General features: G+C 40.1%; 1 protein-coding gene across 3 annotated transcripts in view; it reads right to left on the reverse strand.

The window, feature by feature from the left end:
* Nucleotides 1–1439: 1439 nt before the first annotated feature.
* dlgap4b (discs, large (Drosophila) homolog-associated protein 4b) overlaps nucleotides 1440–18151 on the reverse strand; it is an 89034-nt gene continuing 72322 nt past the window's right edge. For all 3 annotated transcript variants that reach the window (XM_065293874.2, XM_065293873.2, XM_065293876.1), the window contains 6 exons: nucleotides 9332–9735; nucleotides 9166–9257; nucleotides 8548–9065; nucleotides 5296–5387; nucleotides 4875–5030; nucleotides 1440–4769 (listed from right to left, as the gene is read on the reverse strand). In XM_065293874.2, coding sequence (XP_065149946.1) covers nucleotides 4551–4769; nucleotides 4875–5030; nucleotides 5296–5387; nucleotides 8548–9065; nucleotides 9166–9257; nucleotides 9332–9735 — 1481 coding nt within the window. In that variant the 3' untranslated portion in view covers nucleotides 1440–4550. The remainder of the gene's footprint in view (nucleotides 4770–4874; nucleotides 5031–5295; nucleotides 5388–8547; nucleotides 9066–9165; nucleotides 9258–9331; nucleotides 9736–18151) is intronic.

The raw sequence follows: 18151 nt of genomic DNA on the forward strand, positions 1-18151 counted from the left end.
TGCACTGAAAAAAAATGATTCATTGAATTTAATAAATTTTTTTAAGGTAAGTGGTTGCAATCAATTTAAACAAAAGTAATATATTTTATTTTACATTACTAATCTTTTTTGTTTAAATGTAGCTTAAATAAATTGATTGCAACCACTTACCTTAAATATTGATTAAATTCAATGAATCATTTTTTTCCAGTGTGGTACATTTTATACAAAAGTACACTTTGTCTTTATGGCTGCATTTTTTTTATGCTGATAGCAAAAAAATGTACTTTTAAAATGATTTTTGTAGAAGAGTTAAAGCTTTTTGAAAAGTAGCTACATTTAAAAATGCTGTAAAACATTACATTTGATTGCAAACATTTGCACACCTAAATCACTCTGGTTCCAATTTTTCGTGAAGACTTTATATAATGAATTAGATAAATTGTTTTGTGTATAAATGTGTTTATTTTATCCGGATCATTCCGTGTGTTTGTGTTATTCTTGCTCTTCTCTGGTGTAGTTTTACACTTCTGTGTTTGCATTTCCCCAAACTGAAATTATCTGTAAATTTGTCACAATCACAGCTGTACTTGCACTGTACTATTAGTTTAATCCAGGACTAAGTCTTAGTTTAATTAGGAAATATAACTAGTTTTAACAAACATGCCTTACTAAAAACATTACCTGTGTGCATTTTGAGGTAAAACAAAGGGTACTGATTTATTTTAAGATATGTCAGTGCAAGTTGTTTTCAGTTTGGAGAGCTCTTAAAAGTGTTTAAGTCTAGGACTAGTCTAATACCTGTCCGGGAAACCGCCCTGAAATGTTTGCTCATGTTCAACCTATTTGAACATAAACTTAATTTATTCATCCCATGCATAGGAGAAGGGTGTGCATGGTTGTGTTGGCATTGTGCTATTTGTGAATGAAAAAGATTTATGTGTGCAAGGAATACAAATTTAAAAGCCGAAATGTTGATTATGGATATTATCTGGGTTACACTGACACAAAACAAGCGTTTTAGTCTAGGACTATACTTAAGCTCTGTCCAGGAAATCACCTCAATATGTTTTAAAAAGCTATAATAATGGATTAAATCAACAGTACTACAGAAATGCAGTTTTCAAAGGAAATGGTTCAGTATTTCATTGCATACAAAGCGAATTTAATGTTTTTTTCTTAATGCCTGTGGCAAATCCTCCTCGTTCATATGCAGGAATGTGCAGTGAACAGTCTCACAACACACAGGTGTGTGTATGAAACACATGCATGATCTCAGTGGTTTCACTACAACCGCCAGCAAACGTGTAGGATTGTCTTAATGCTGTATTCATTTCAATTTCTGAGTAACTGTAAGGTTTGATATCTGTTACCACGATGAGTTTTCTGTGAATCAATGGATTTATAGTGTTCAAATGATAATGCACCAGAGAAAAGAGTCAAACACAATTTAACTTGACTCAGGTTTACTGTATTTCTTCCTAAACAAAAGAGCCAGACATTCACAATCTAAACTTCATATTAGACACACTGAACAAATTCCTAATCAGTAAAATATGTGCTTGTTTCATAAAATATTGATTATCAATCTTTATAATAATAAAAATCTTAATTCTTGTTGCTACAAACTCTTGCATTTAGATCATTTACTTCGATGACCCTCAATAAACTACTTTATAGTAAAAGAGCTGAAGAAAGAAAGGAGCAAGCCTGATGTCTTCTGTCAGCAGATGAGAAGAGATGAGATGGAGAGGAGAACGTCCATCTCAGATGAGAAGAGATGAGAAGGTTCCAGTGCTGTAGATCAGTCACTTATCAAGAATATAAAACTGTTTATTAGTTTCCAAGCAGCATGAACAAAGTTGAAATGCTTAAGATGTCACGACTGAATCCAAACACAGACGTCTTTCGATTTCTCAAATCTCTGTAATCCACAAGACGCTGCTGTCTCTGTGTGTTAGGGAAGCCCATGGACATGTAGACAACAAGAATTGACCAGGAATACATGATAAACAGTTTTCATTTTTTAACATCAGCTGAATTCAGACTATAGCTGAATGTGACCCAAATCTAATTCTGATATGACAAATCACAAGAATCACATTGAATCTGATATGATCAAATCAGAACAAAGTTTGGGTTTTGTTTTAATAATAAATATGCATTGATGTACATCTTAAATAAGGACAACAGAATGAAACACCAATTTCATGTCAAATAAAATAAAACACATCCGAGTAGAAATTTGGAACTGGGCACTTTGGCATGAACATAGCCAGAAAGTGAATAAACACTAAGCTTTACAGCTGATCATTTATAAACCCCTAAACAATTTTATGATTTCATATGAAAAGGTTTGTGCCAATACACTGTAAAGAAAAAAAGTTGGTTCAACTTAAAAAAAGTAAGTTAAATGTTGCCTTAAAATATTAAGTTGTTTTAACTTAAAGGTGTAGCGAGGATTTTCTCGAATTGTAGAAAAGAATCGCCTTCTCCACTTTTTAAAAAAAATGCAATTGCCTTGATGATCCACCCAGAAAAAGAAAATCCTCTGCAATTAAACTAATATTTTTAAGTTGTAAGTTTAACTTACTTTTTTAAGCTGAACCAACAAATCTTTTTTTACAGTGCAATTAAAAATATAAACATGAAATGCATCGAATAAAAACTAGTATGGGCATGCAGCGCATATCTTTTTATAAAGTTTGTGTACTGATTTATAAACTTTACTTAAGATGTCTGTGATGCTGTAAAAAATACTTTGATGCCTTAAAATTTTTTATTAAATCAACTCAGATTTACAAGTCATGTCAACAGAGATGAGTTGTCACAACTTATAAAATATAGTTGAGAAAAGTCAACTTAATTTATAAGTTATAACAACTCACCTGTAGTTATACCAACTCATCAATAGTCAAGATAAATAACAATAAGTTGAAATGACTTGTAAATCTGAGTTGATTTAACAAAAAATTTTAGGCAGCAAAGTATTTTTTACAGTGCAGGATTTTATCATTTGCACTCAGACATTATTTTCGTGAAGATTAAACACTTTCCTGTTATTCCACATTTGCAAAAATGGTTGGTTTGGTGAAATTGGGAATACATCTGATGGATTATCATGAAACTAAGAACACAGACAAAAATCTAAATGGTTCTGAGCAGGCTTGTTTTGGCAAAAAGTCTTTCTTGGTTTTATTTCGGTGATGATGTGATCTAGATCCGCTGTGGCTCATCTAACATTACATTTTCTCACATGAGAGCCATGAAGTTATGACTGTTTTGAAGAAAAAAATACATGACTAACTTCTAAGAATTTTAGAAGTTTATGCAACCGAGCACTGATCTGAACCGTGTTAAACTGACTTCTAAACTTCATCCAATGAATTACTAGAGGATATGACATCATCAGGAGCATCAGTGGAACAGGACTGAAAAGCTGTGAATGTTTCGAGAGAACCGTCAACAAACAAAACAAGTGCTAATGGCCAAAACGACTGGAAAAAGATCCAATTTGCATCAATAATACAAAACAAAACACACAATAGGAGTCAATAATTCAGCTGTTAAATGCTGAGGTGGGGCAGATTTGGGGGACGTTTGGCTAAATTGCCCGGTTGAATTCAATCTTACTAAATAGAGACAAATAATGTGTCTACAGACCAAATTAACCCATGAGAGGTCAAATGAATGTCTTATTTGATACCAAAATGATTAAATACTTCAATAGATTTCCTGATCATAACAATTTAAACTTGCCAACAAAACACACAATTCTGACAAACAGAAGTGATGAGGAGTACATTTTTAACATTTTGTTTCACAACAAATCTGAAAGCATTGAGCTCTAAAATTGCAGTTTATCATCATGTTAAAATTGGCCACAAACGGTGGCTATACTACACGTACTGGGATTTACAGGCCCTGAAATTTAATAATCATTTTGATGATATAACCTCTGATATTGCTACATGTTACCCACATAATGACCACAGGCACTTGATTGAATACAATATTAGCTTAGTGTTTCCCACTTAAAACTGGACACGAAACATAAGAGAGAAGAATATAAAAATACAACACCCTGTACTGTACCTGCACAAATATCTGACACAGGACGGAGATGAAAGCCACCTGCCGGACACCTCAAACTATTTCGATTTTATGGTTCGTATTATCAACCAACAGCTGATGTGACATTCAAATCTTTTCATCAATCCACACACGCTAGATTTGAAATGAGGGATTGACTGATGGAAGTTAGGACAGGAAGACGGCGATTTTAGCCAGGGATTGGGACGAATGCGCATTTCTAACGGTTTACACGCTATGCAAAATCTGTTATAGAATTTAGGAGACAAATCATTATTGAATACCAGTATAATAATATTAATATGAATGATTGCAGCTAATACGAGTCTTTGTGAGGTTTCCTTGGCAGCCCCATCAAAAGTGCCGTATATATAGTATGTGTGACATTTTTGGTCACTCTCTCTCACTTTATAAAGCAGCTTTCATATGGGAGTAGACGCGTGATGGCCGAGCCCTTGAGCGTTGTACCGGATACATCCTCATAGTCGTGTCTGGGCCTCGGGGACGTAGATCTCGATACTGTCGGCGCTCTCCGTGGCCGAGTTCTGTTTGACAGACTGAGCTCTCTTAGCAGCCATCAATCTCTTGCGAGCCTCCTGTCTCTGTTTGTCCACCGTGTCGTTGCTCTTGTCTTTGGTGAGAGCGCCTTTACTCTTGCCGGGTTTCTTGGGCACGGGAGGAGCCTGTTTCTGATTCTCCTGAAGGTCAAAGGTGAGGTGAGATGGAGATATAACAAACTTACATAAAAGACATTTGAATGCTTCTCATTACAGACATCACAGTGGTTATCCGAGCGTATGTACCTGCTTCTCTGGTGACTCTCCAGCCAGTTTCCAGTCATTTGCTTTGAGATGATAAAGTTCATCAAATTTGAGACTGATGTCCTCTATGGAGAGCTGCAGAAGATCCCAGAAGCCGGCCAGATCTTGAGCCGTGGGTCTCGGGTTTGAGTTCACATTCTGAAGAGTGGAATGAACAACGGGTCAGAAGGTCTTTAAAACGTTTTGACAAAGACAAACAGAGCATTTCTTCATTTGTCCAGAAGAGGGCGGCGTATCTCATACTGAGATAATGGCAGTATAAATGTGTGCTGATGGTCAAGTGTGTAAAAAGCATCAGTTCTTAAATTACAAACCTTATAAACATTAGGTCACATTTACAAAAAAATATGACTGATCAAAATAAAAATAATACAAGTCATTTAAAATTTCATTTTTGCCTCACCAGGTTTTGTTCACACAGTCCTCTGAACTGTTGGAATTTCTTAGACATCAGCAGCTGAGCGCTGCCCACTGCACTGCGAACCTTTCCCAATACTACAGACAGACAAATAGACAGAAAGAGTAAGTGAGAGACAGACAGACAGAGAGAGATTTATATTGTAAATATACTGATTCTATTTTATTTTATTTTATTTGCAGTAGTACTTCATCCATCACCCAGCACCTTAGCTTAATTGCACCTTAATGTTTGTTAATATTGTGTTATTGTATGTTTCTCGTTTTATGTATAATGCTTTGGCAATATTGTAAGTGACACAATCATGCCAATAAAGTGCTTTAAAATTGAAATTGAAATTGAGAGAGAGAGATAGACAGCCAGTCAGTCAGTCAGTCAGACAGACAGAGAGAGAGACATAAAGAGTGAGTGAGTGAGTGAGAGAGACAGAGCGCGAGAGAGAGAAAGCACGCAAGTGAAACAGAGAGACCGAGAGATGGACAGACCGCAAGTGAGACAGACAGAGTGAGTGATTGGGACACAGAGATAGTGACAAACACACATTGAGACAGACAGACACACATTGAGACAGACAGACAGACAGACAGACACACACACACACACACACATTGAGACAGACAGAGGCAGACAGATAGACACAGAGCAAGTGAGACGGACAGACAAATGGACAGAGAGCTAGTGAGACAGGAAGATACACAGAGAGAGTGAGTGAGTGAGACAGCGAGAGAGACAGGGAGGGAGACAGACAGAGCGAGGTAATGAGTGAGTGAGACAGAAAGACAGACAGACACAGATAGAGCGAGTGAGTGAGTGAGACAGACAGACAGACAGAGAGAGGGAGTAAGTCAGATAGACAGACAGAGAGAGATAGACATAGAGAGCGAGTGAGTGAGTGAGACAGAGCGATTGACTCAGATAGACAGACAGACAGACAGACAGACAAAGATAGAAATACAGAGCGAGTGAGTGAGTGAGTGAGTGAGTGAGTGAGTGAGTGAGTGAGTGAGACAGACAGAGCAATTGACTCGGATAGACAGACAGACAAAGATAGACATAGAGAGCGAGTGAGTGAGTGAGCGAGTGAGACAGAGCGATTGACTCAGATAGACAGACAGACAGACAGACAGAGGGATAGACTCAGATAGACAGACAGACAAAGATAGTCAGAGAGACCGAATGAGTCAGATAGACATACAGAGCGATTGATTCAGATTGTCTATCTGAATCAATCGCTCTGTATGTCTATCTGACTCATTCGGTCTCTCTGACTATCTTTGTAGACAGAGCGATTGATTCAGATAGACAGACAGAGCGATTGATTCAGACAGACAGAGCGATTGAGTCAGATAGACAGACAGACAGACAGACAGACAGACATAGTCAGAGACCGAATGAGTCAGATAGACATACAGAGCGATTGATTCAGATAGACAGACAGACAGACAGAGCGATTGAGTCAGATAGACAGACAGACAGACAGACAGATAGAGATAGTCAGAGAGACCGAATGAGTCAGATAGACAGACAGACAGACAGAGCGATTGAGTCAGATAGACAGACAGACAGACAGACAGAGCGATTGATTCAGATAGACAGACAGACAGAGCGATTGAGTCAGATAGACAGACAGAGAGAGATAGACATAGAGAGCGAGTGAGTGAGTGAGACAGAGCGATTGACTCAGATAGACAGACAGACAGACAGACAGACAAAGATAGAAATACAGAGCGAGTGAGTGAGTGAGTGAGTGAGTGAGTGAGTGAGTGAGTGAGTGAGTGAGTGAGTGAGACAGACAGAGCAATTGACTCGGATAGACAGACAGACAAAGATAGACATAGAGAGCGAGTGAGTGAGTGAGCGAGTGAGACAGAGCGATTGACTCAGATAGACAGACAGACAGACAGACAGACAGAGGGATAGACTCAGATAGACAGACAGACAAAGATAGTCAGAGAGACCGAATGAGTCAGATAGACATACAGAGCGATTGATTCAGATTGTCTATCTGAATCAATCGCTCTGTATGTCTATCTGACTCATTCGGTCTCTCTGACTATCTTTGTAGACAGAGCGATTGATTCAGATAGACAGACAGAGCGATTGATTCAGACAGACAGAGCGATTGAGTCAGATAGACAGACAGACAGACAGACATAGTCAGAGAGACCGAATGAGTCAGATAGACATACAGAGCGATTGATTCAGATAGACAGACAGAGCGATTGATTCAGACAGACAGAGCGATTGATTCAGACAGACAGAGCGATTGAGTCAGATAGACAGACAGACAGACAGACAGATAGAGATAGTCAGAGAGACTGAATGAGTCAGATAGACAGACAGACAGGTAGACAGAGCGATTGATTCAGATAGACAGACAGACAGACCGAATGAGTCAGATAGACAGACAGACAGACAGAGCGATTGAGTCAGATAGACAGACAGACAGAGCGATTGATTCAGATAGACAGACAGACAGAGCGATTGAGTCAGATAGACAGACAGACAGAGATAGTCAAAGAGACCGAATGAGTTAGATAGACAGACAGACAGACAGAGCGATTGATTCAGACAGACAGACAGACAGACAGACAGACCGAATGAGTCAGATAGACAGACAGAGCGATTGATTCAGACAGACAGAGCGATTGAGTCAGATAGACAGACAGACAGACAGACAGACATACATAGTCAGAGAGACCGAATGAGTCAGATAGACAGACAGAGCGATTGATTCAGATAGACAGACAGACCGAATGAGACAGACAGACAGACAGAGCGATTGATTCAGATAGACAGACAGTCTCAGATAGACAGACAGAGCCAGATAGACAGAGCGAGTGAGTCGGACAGACAGACATTTTTAATAGACATCATAACATTTGCAAAACTCTCACTCTGTTTAATCCATCATTCACTTAAACATTTTTTCCTAATGATTTTGTGTCTTTTGAAACCTCATAATCAGCAATCGATCACCGTCCATTCCCATAGTAACCAGAATACCCATCATTTTTTTTAAATGTTTTTTTTTTAAATGGTTCAGAAGATCAAAGAACGGCATGAGGTTGAACATATTTAAATAATTAAAAAAAATTGTTTTGCATGAACTAACCTTTTTAAATGTCCTCAACAAGTAAGTTTTTTCTACATTTCACAATTGGACACATATCTATCTATATGAGGACATTTCACAGACGAATCTAGTCCAAGACTAAACTAATCTTAGAGTCTTACCCTCCTCTGACAGCTGATGTTCTTTGGTCTCTTTCTCCATCTGACTGCACCAGCCCTCCATCCTCCCAGTCTCAGCTTGCAGCAGTTTAAGGAACCAATGACCATCCCGTCGGCATGCCGACCCACCCGTCGTCCCCGACAACGTCTGTGCGGGGCATCCGTTCCCGGTCCCATTCCCGCTCTCCAGCCAGGGGTCGGGCGGGGGCAGAGACGAGGGGTCCAGGGCCGGATCTAAACTCTCGGAGAATGAAGACGAGCTGCTCTGCGTCGTCGATCGATTGGTCAGGATCTGTCGAGACGGTCCGCTGGTCGTCACGACAACATCATCATCGTCATGGTTACCGTTGTCAAGGGAGAGATGTGGAGGAGAGTCCACCGATTGGCTGGCGTTGTTCACCATGACTTTCTTTTCGATGCTTTTGGAGTTGGATGGAAATGTTGTGAGCGAGGTTAAGGAGAGATCCTGTGTGTCCGAGTCAGTCTCTTGACGTGATGCCATGCTACTGGACCGGCTGTACCTAAAACACACAAACAAACGGGTTTCAATGAGACTGCTTCAATCAACGGTCTGTATTAGTTTTTTGCGGTTTTATCAGACAGAAAGCGAATGAGACTCACGTCCAGCCGTCCTCCACTTGAACGCCGATAGACTGGAATCTGGCCAATGGTGGCGTCTCAACTTTAGGTTGGATTTCCTCAACACAGTCCACCTAAACACAAAAGTCAAATTATTTAGATATCCGTGACCCAACCTGTGAAAACCCAGCTGAAGTCTGACACTCACCTGTATTCCAATAGAGGACAGTTTTCGCCGCGGTACGGGGTCTGTCGGGGGCTCGTCCGAACCGAGAGTTTCCCCCTTTACCTGCTCGTTACGAGAGTCACGGAGAGGTTTGGGAGAGATCACGACGGCCGCTGGGATCTGGGGTTCACGGGGCGCAGCGACGGGGAACTGAGGTCGTAAACCCTTGGCCAGACTGTTGGCCTGCGTGCTGTCGAGACTGTCGGAAGAGTTGCTGCGTCCTGATTGGCTGTTGGCCTCACTTCTGCGGTCCTGATGGTCGGGGTAACATTCCTGTGCCGATTCGGTGCTGCTCTGAACGGTAACGGAGATGAAAGGTTTGGAGGTGGTGCGGGGTGGAACAGGGGGCGGAGCCACCTTCTTACAAGTGGTCATACATGTGGACACTGCAGACAAAAATGAATAAAGAACGTAAATATATTTAATCATCTTACATAATGAGCTACAACTCATTTTTGTTCACGTAATAATTTAGATTTTTTTACTTGTATTATTCTTCGTCGTTATTCTATAATGTTAAGTACTCATAATAAGCACGGTGAGCGGGTGTGTCTACATTTTTAATAAAATACACAAATAAGTTGGTGTGGAAATTCTTTGTTTATAGTGAGACTGCTGTGAGTTTAACACCACCTGTGACCTTACCTTTCCAATAACACTACTGTTTATCCATCTCTACATGTGTGTGTGTGTATGCGTGCGTGTGCACGTGCAAGGGTGCGCGAGTGTTTATGCCTAAGTGTGAGCATGTGCATGCAAATGAGTTTGTGTGAGTGTACATGCGTTAGTGTGTGTGTGTGAGAAAGATTTTGCGTGGGTGTGTGATAGTGTTTATGCATGAGTATGTGTGTGCTTAAGTGCAGGTGTGTGTGTGTGCGCTTGTGTGTGTGTGCATGTGAAAGGGTGTGTGTGTTCATGCGCTAGTGTGTGTTAGTGAGTGTGTGCACGTGTGCGTGCACGAATGTGTGCGAGGATGTGCAAGGGTGCACGAGTGTTTATGCGCAAGTGTGTTAGTGTGCGTTCGTGAGTGTGTGTGCGCACGCGAGTGTGTGTGCGAGGGGGCATGTGCGCAAGTTTTTATGCATAAGTGTGTGTGTGCACGCAAGTGTTTGTGTGCACGATTGTGTCTGATAGATTTTTTTAGAGGAAAGTTACTTTTGAAAGTAATGCATTACAATATTAAGTTACTCCCTAAAAGTGTAACTAATTGCGTTACTTAGTTACTTTTCATGGAAAGTAATGCTTACGTTACTTTTGCGTTACTTTTTCTTACTTGGCTGAGGCTTGATCTCTTTCAGGCCTTGCAGGAAGCTCTGGCCTGCCATCTCCGTTTCTGACTCAAACTATTCCCGCTCAGACGCAGTGTGTCATTCTACAAGGCTTGTAACGTTTAATCGTTTTTTCAATGAATGAATTTTAACTATATTACGGTGAAATCCCGGCACATCCCAAAGCCAGGGGGCGCTCTTGTGCAGAAACGCCCTTTGTGCCACAGAAGAAGTAGCATTACAAACGCTATTCCAGGAAATGTTTATAAGGATATTTATATCACTGTTCTTCAAATTGTTTCAGGTATTTTCGTGATAATAAAGATAATTTTGAATGTTTTTGTTTACCGAGTGTTGCTTTTTTAAATGCACGTTATAAACGACTCAGACTCAATAATTTTAGATTGATAAGGACTTCCTACTGACCAAAACACCGTAGTACACACATAAGCTGTGCATGAAACACAGAATCGATTTAAATCGATTCTGAATCGATTTCAGACAGGCATTTTTAATGGGACACGCGATTAATCGTTACAGCCCTAAATTCTATTATTATCTTTTATTTTTAAATTGAATTAATTAAACTGAACAGTAACCGGCATTACCTTTTTTTAAAAAGTAACTCAAATATTAAATGTGTACATTTATAAAGTAATGCCTTACTTTACTTGTTACTTTAGAAAAGTAATATTATTACGTAATGCGCATTACTGGTAATGCGTTACCCCCAACGGGCAACCTTCTGATCTCTCTGATGAAGCCAATACGAAAGTGATTTAAACTGCAATTCATCGACTGGCCACTAGAGGTAACTCTAAATTCCCATAGACCTCTATGTTAAAATGACAAACTTTACAGTAGAAAATAATATATGTTTACAGCCTGATACAAAAAGTGTTTTTGGTCTGTAAAGCTAATCTTGCCCTTCATGACAACTGTGAGGGGGGTGAATTTGAGTGACGGTTGAACAGCCACTGCTGTCACTAGAGTCGAGCTAGGTGGGCGTGGTTTCAGCAACCAGTCACCTCAGCTTCACCCACGTCCCGCCTCTTTACCCATTTTCGGATATCCGCAAGTGATGCGCGGGGACACGCGGCCAAAATGGCGACGGCAGGACCGCCTACTTTAAGCTTCAAAAACGATCTTCAGAAACCAATGGGTGACGTAACGGACACTACGTCCATCTTTTTTAAAAAGTCTATAGTTACCCCCAACACTGTCTTTGTTCTGAAAATATTTTGACTAATACTACAGTGAGTCAGTGACACATCATAAACTAACTGATGAAGACATTTGGGTGTTAATCACTCATCAGAAATCTTTACACTAAATCATGTCAACAGGTCATAGCACTGAAAGACTTGACGTGGTGAAAATCATTTAAATCTGTTTAAAGAGGATAGCTGGAAGAGAGAGAGACATAAAGTGTGTGTTTGTGTGTCTGTATGAGCTTACAGAGTCACACCAGGACTGGGGTGGAGTTGGCAGATGGAAATGATGGCAAACATAACAAGCCCACAGGAATCCTGTCTGTGTCCTAATGACTTTTCTGTGTGTGAAACTCCCTTTAAAGCAACACTATCTAGTTTCCATGTAAAAATGACTTACAGCTCCCCCATGTGGTTGAAAAGCGCAACAGTGCCTGGTATCAGACACTCTTCTGCAGGCAGGGGGAGGGGCGGGGCTGTGTTTCCTACCCTCCACCGCCACTTTTAGAGTGTGCTTGTAGCAGCTAGGAGGCTGCTCAGGTTGCAGCAACAGTACAATTTGTCCAGTTAAAAGTTGTTCTATCACTGAAATAATTTTAGAGACATTATTTAAAGTTAAAAAAAACTACATAGTGTTGCTTTAAGAGCTCATTTAAGAGTACATTAGTGAATGATTGAGTGATGGATGTTGATCATAATTTCAGGCCATTCAGAAATAATGCTTTGTTGGCAGAATCCATTAAACGCCAAATCGATTTTCAGGAAAGCCCTGAAATGACCAAACCTAAAAGTCTGAAAACATGTCAGCCACACTTAGAGGGTTTTGCATCTGAACTCCTCATATGTCTGGTTTCATACTCAGTCAAGTATTTTTGAACTGATGAAAGATTTATTCAGAAATCTCTTTGCGTGGCTGATTCAGGCATTACAATATCACCACTTCAAACAGACCATATACTGTAAATCAAACAAGGTGACTTTAATGTCTCGTTCTCACGCTGCTAAGCATTATCAGCAAATTCATGAGTTATTGAAACCATGACCACACCTAAACTATATCATCATCATTACTCATACTGTAAACCTAACAGATGTATTGACTCAAATAATGTCAATATGCCAAAAGACATGCCAATTTTAAACAAGACATGTTTCTAAGTGCATTTGACATTACATTATGTAAAACATAAATAAACATTATATCAGCAATAATATTATTACTTGTTGGCCCATATTGATAGGATAGCATCTTGCAGTTGATGAAGATTTTTGGGATGCACATCCAGGGCACGAAGCTCCCATTCCCCCACATCCCAAAGTTGCTCTATTGGGTTGAGATCTGGTGACTGTGGTGGCCATTTTAGTACAGTGAACTCATTTTCATGTTCAAGAAACTAATTTGAAATAATTCGAGCTTTGTGACATGGTGCATTATCCTGCTGAAAGTAGCCATCAGAGGATGGGTACATGGTGGTCATAAAGGGATGGACATGGTCAGAAACAATGCTCAGGTAGGCCGTTGCATTTAAACAATGCCCAATTGGCACTAAGGGGCCTAAAGTGTGCCAAGAAAACATCCCCTACACCATTACACCACCACCACCAGCCTGCACAGTGGTAACAAGGCATGATGGATCCATGTTCTCATTCTGTTTACGGCAAATTCTGACTCTACCATCTGAATGTCTCAACAGAAATTGAGACTCATCAGACCAGGCAACATTTTTACAGTCTTCAACTGTCCAATTATGGTGAACTTGTGCAAATTCTAGCCTCTTTTTTCCTATTTGTAGTGGAGATGAGTTCTGCTGTTGTAGCCCATCCGCCTCAAGGTTGTGCGTGTTGTGGCTTCACAAATGCTTTGCTGCATACCTCGGTTGTAACGAGTGGTTATTTCAGTCAAAATCAGCTTGAATCAGTCAGCCCATTCTCCTCTGACCTCCAGCATCAACAAAGCATTTTCGCCCACATGACTGCCGCATACTGGAAGTTTTTTCCCTTTTTTACAACATACATTGTAAACCCTAGAAATGGTTGTGTGTGAAAATCCCAGTAACTGAGCAGATTGTGAAATACTCAGACCGGCCCGTCTGGCACCAACAACCATGCCACTCTCAAAATTGCTTAAATCACCTTTCTTTCCCATTCTGACATTCAGTTTGGAGTTCAGGAGATTGTCTTGAACAGGACCACACCCCTAAATGCATTGAAGCAACTGCCATGTGATTGGTTGATTAGATAATTGCATTAAGGTTTGCTCATCAACAGTTTTAACTTTATCTGGTGAACTCTCGCACATCCTTGTTTCAAATTAAGAAAAAAAAAAACTTCCCATAGACAGCCATTATTCGCTTGATTTGTCAAGATGATAGATAAATAAGATAATTCACTAAGTGCCACCTCACAGTAGTTTGATGTCATTACTACTCGTCATCACCCCGTCACTGACGCTTTGACTCCGACAGCTTAGTACCCGGCAACATGTGAGAAGTTCTGGAACGCAAGATGCTAAAAGTGCAAGTACGCTAAAGATTAAAATAGTTAAACCAGTTAGTACCAGCCCACTTCAAGCACTGTATATATGGATGTGACTGGTTAACATCGTGTGGAGGCTTTACATAAACACAAACGGTGTTAAACAAACAAATCTTTTGTGCTGTTAGGTAAGTCGTAATGTATGAATCTCTTTCATGTATTCGTGCTATGACAACTATGTAACACAGAGACTGCTGTCTGTCTGATAAAGGCTGAAACAATGACTCACACTAATGAAACACTGTGACTAAATCTGGAGGCTGACGGACGAAGCCAGCTCATTGGTGGGACAGCATGTGTGACCTCATAAACAGGAAGTTCATGCAGTAATCAAAGGGATGGAAGGAAGTTAGGAGCACATTTGCATGTATAGATGATTTACTTCCAAAAACATAAATTACGACTCTCAGCAACGCGTAATGACGTCTGTCCTACAAAACCAAATCCAATTCAGCAGCTCAGCTCATGAGTTTTAGCTGAACGTTAATGCTTTTCTTCTATAGGAGGATAATCCTGAACATTCAGGCTGGAAAACAAGAAGCTTTTAATACACCAATAAGTAGATTTACCTGGACTTATAATGGGAAATATAAACACACAAACAAGGTCGTTGTTCTGGTTGAATAAACTCCAGTTAAGAAACTTTCTCATCAGACTAAAATCATCTCAGATGACTGCTGCTAACCCAGAAAAACATTCAATAAAGTCACATTTGTGCTTAATAAAAAGCTAGTTTACAAGACTTGTCAGAGGTTTTGCATCTGAACTGTTTATATGTGGACAGACGATACTCAGATAAAGTCATGAGCACAACATGTGCATAATCCAAAAACATTTTGAAATGTCATTAAACAGAGCAAACCTCCATACGGATGTAAATATTCAAAGCACAATTTTTCTCCAAGGGTTAAAAACGGTAAGACCAGAAGCTTTGCTTTTATTTTTCTCTTTTAACAATTAAACACACGAACCGTTGTGAAAATACAGCAGCAGATCACACCCGATGGTCAACATCAACGTCAACTGTGGGTGTTTCTGGATTTCAGCATCTGTTCATTTGCACTGGGCGTGGGTTGTGAAACAAATAAAACTGTTAATTACAGGCAATTACGCATACACGAGCCTGTTTTTAACCAAGATTTCATCTGTGTGTGTGATCTACACTTTAGCAGTTCTGGAAATCTGAATCGGAGTGTAAAGGGTTAAATTCAGTGATGATGATAATACTGCTGCATCATATTTTCCTGCTCTTACATCAGCTGCTTTTAAATGCTGTTAAACCCTAAAGAGTAAAACTATAGCAACAACGGCCACACAAATAAAGATGCCAGATTACCACGAGAGGAGTTTCCTCCAAACACTGATGCCACTGGTAAAGACTTCAGCAAAATTAAAATGCAAGCACATAAAGCCTAAACTTTAAAAGTCAGAGAGAGAAATTTGATCTGGGAAAACAGGTTTCAAACATTTTAAAGCAAATTTGTGTTTGATACCAAAGCTGTGATTCAGTGTCACTGATATTTAAGACACAACCTATAAAGGTTCACTCCTAGTCAAATTCCCTGACTTTCACACACTAAAAAGCTGAATTTGCATGACATATGTCGAGGATGGCATGAACCTGGATAATGTAGTGTACACCGTGAGTTTATAAAAATTTCGCTTAAATGTGTTAAAAGGAATAAACAGTGCCAATAAACATGATGAACAGCCAATCAGAATGATCCGACTCCCATATGAGTGCCGATGCCAATTTTGGCGCTTTTCCATTACATAGTACCCCACGGTTTGGTTTGGGAGGGATTCTAGTCGTGTCGCTATATTTGCGCTGCCTACTGCTGTGACATCATACAAGTGAGAGCGTTGTTGTACATCCCCATACATTCATTTATTTCTCGGTCCGCCACAAAATTTAAATTGACCACCACAAATAGATGTTTGAACATTGTGTTTATTCTGTACAAACACCTTTGGCGTCAGTGAGTCAACGCACTACGCTAAGCCTCATTGAAGTTGCATTTAAGCATGTATGCGGACATGCACGTCGCAAATGTGCCGCCACAAACTGCAAGTCTGGAAAAAAAACTGTTGTGGTGTTCCAGATTCTCAACCTGTGGATGTTTTTCATCGCTAAAAACCGCGGTTATTAAAAAAAAGTATCAGGTACTACGTACAGGGTTCCCACACCTTAGTAAACTTCAAATTCAAGGACCTTCCAGGTCGAATACCCTCAAATTCAAGAACTAAATGTGGGGACAGATTTCAAGAGAGAACAAGGTTACATTGTGTGTTACCTTTAAAGATCCATTGTTACAGTTCCCTTTCGAAGGAACTCGCGCTGCGTCACTGCGGTGACACTTTGGGGACGCCTCCAGGGGTAAGTGCGTCTGAATGTGTATATCAAATTCAACCAATGGTGAGGCTTACCGACAAAGACAGGGTGACGCGGGAGCCAGGAGGTATATCGCTATCTGAATGCTATGTATGTATATTTTCAAAAACTTCCCAAGGCCTTAAATTTTTCCCCCAGATTCAAAAACTTTCAAGGATTTCAAGGACCCGTGGGAACATTGTACGTACTGCACACAGTGGAAAAGCCATCAAAAGTAAGCTGACCGACCCCAACCAAACCGCCATTTGACAGCGACTTAAGCCGATGAAGTGGAAAACAGAAAAACTTAGTCCCAAGACACTCAAAAGCTATCTTAGAGTAGACCGTCGGCATGGTGTGTACCTGCGCTTTTTATTGCATAGTACACCACGGATTGGGTCGGGTTAGCTCACTTTTGGGGGCTTTTCCTCTGGGTGCAGTATGTAGTACCAAATACTTTTTTAGTACCACCTTGGTTGGTGTTTCAAGCGAGCTGATACTAAAACGTTTGGTGAAAACTCTGAAGGTCACTGATTGGTCTGAGACCAGATCGTCACTACCACCATCATCGCTATGATGTAAAAAATTTGCTTTACCTTCATGCTAGCTTGCGCTGTCTCGAGTAAACCTGTTGTCATCTGTGCTTTGTTGTAAGTTCCCAAACTCCCTTTTAGCGATGAAAAACATCCACAGGCTGAGAATCAGGAACAGCAAACCAGTGTTTTTCTTGCAATTTGTGGTGGCACATCCGCGACGAACACGTATGCATAATATGTTTGCAACTTAGCAGTGCATGTCGACTGACCCCATGAGTGTTTGTATAGAAACGTCATGCGAGACTGAGGTAGTGAAAAATGCGATGTGTAAAAATCTATTTGTGTTGGTCAATTTTTATTTTGTGGCAGACTGAGAAATAAATGTATGTATGGGAAACACTGCATTCTAACGATGCTCGCTCCCACTTTTTGTATGATGTCACTGCAGTACGCAGTGCAAATATAACTACACGCCCAGTCTGAAGTGGTACTAAACTCAATGGAAAAGCTAACCGAGCCAAAGTAAGGTGAGCTGACACGACCTGACCCGTGGGGTAGCCTACTATGCAATGGAAAAGCGCCATTAGGTAGGCAGCTCGCCTGGTTTTGAAACAGAGCTCCAACGCAAACTAAATTCGCAGAAACCTCATGTAAAATTCAGACACATTTTAAATAAAGCATATAGGAAATATGACATGACAACTCCAGGAAATAGTTTCATACTTAGATGGAGGAAATGGTAAATAATTAAGGAGATCCATAAAAATGAGCCCAAAAGTTGGTCTTGGAAAGTAATGAGACCCATGGGAAACTCATCATATCTCCTGATTTCCAGGAACAGAACACATATTTCAAAACACAGACTGCGGTGTTAAAACATG

This window comes from Paramisgurnus dabryanus, chromosome 7 (assembly GCF_030506205.2).
Source record: "Paramisgurnus dabryanus chromosome 7, PD_genome_1.1, whole genome shotgun sequence".
In the NCBI taxonomy this organism is placed as follows: Eukaryota; Metazoa; Chordata; class Actinopteri; order Cypriniformes; family Cobitidae; genus Paramisgurnus; species Paramisgurnus dabryanus.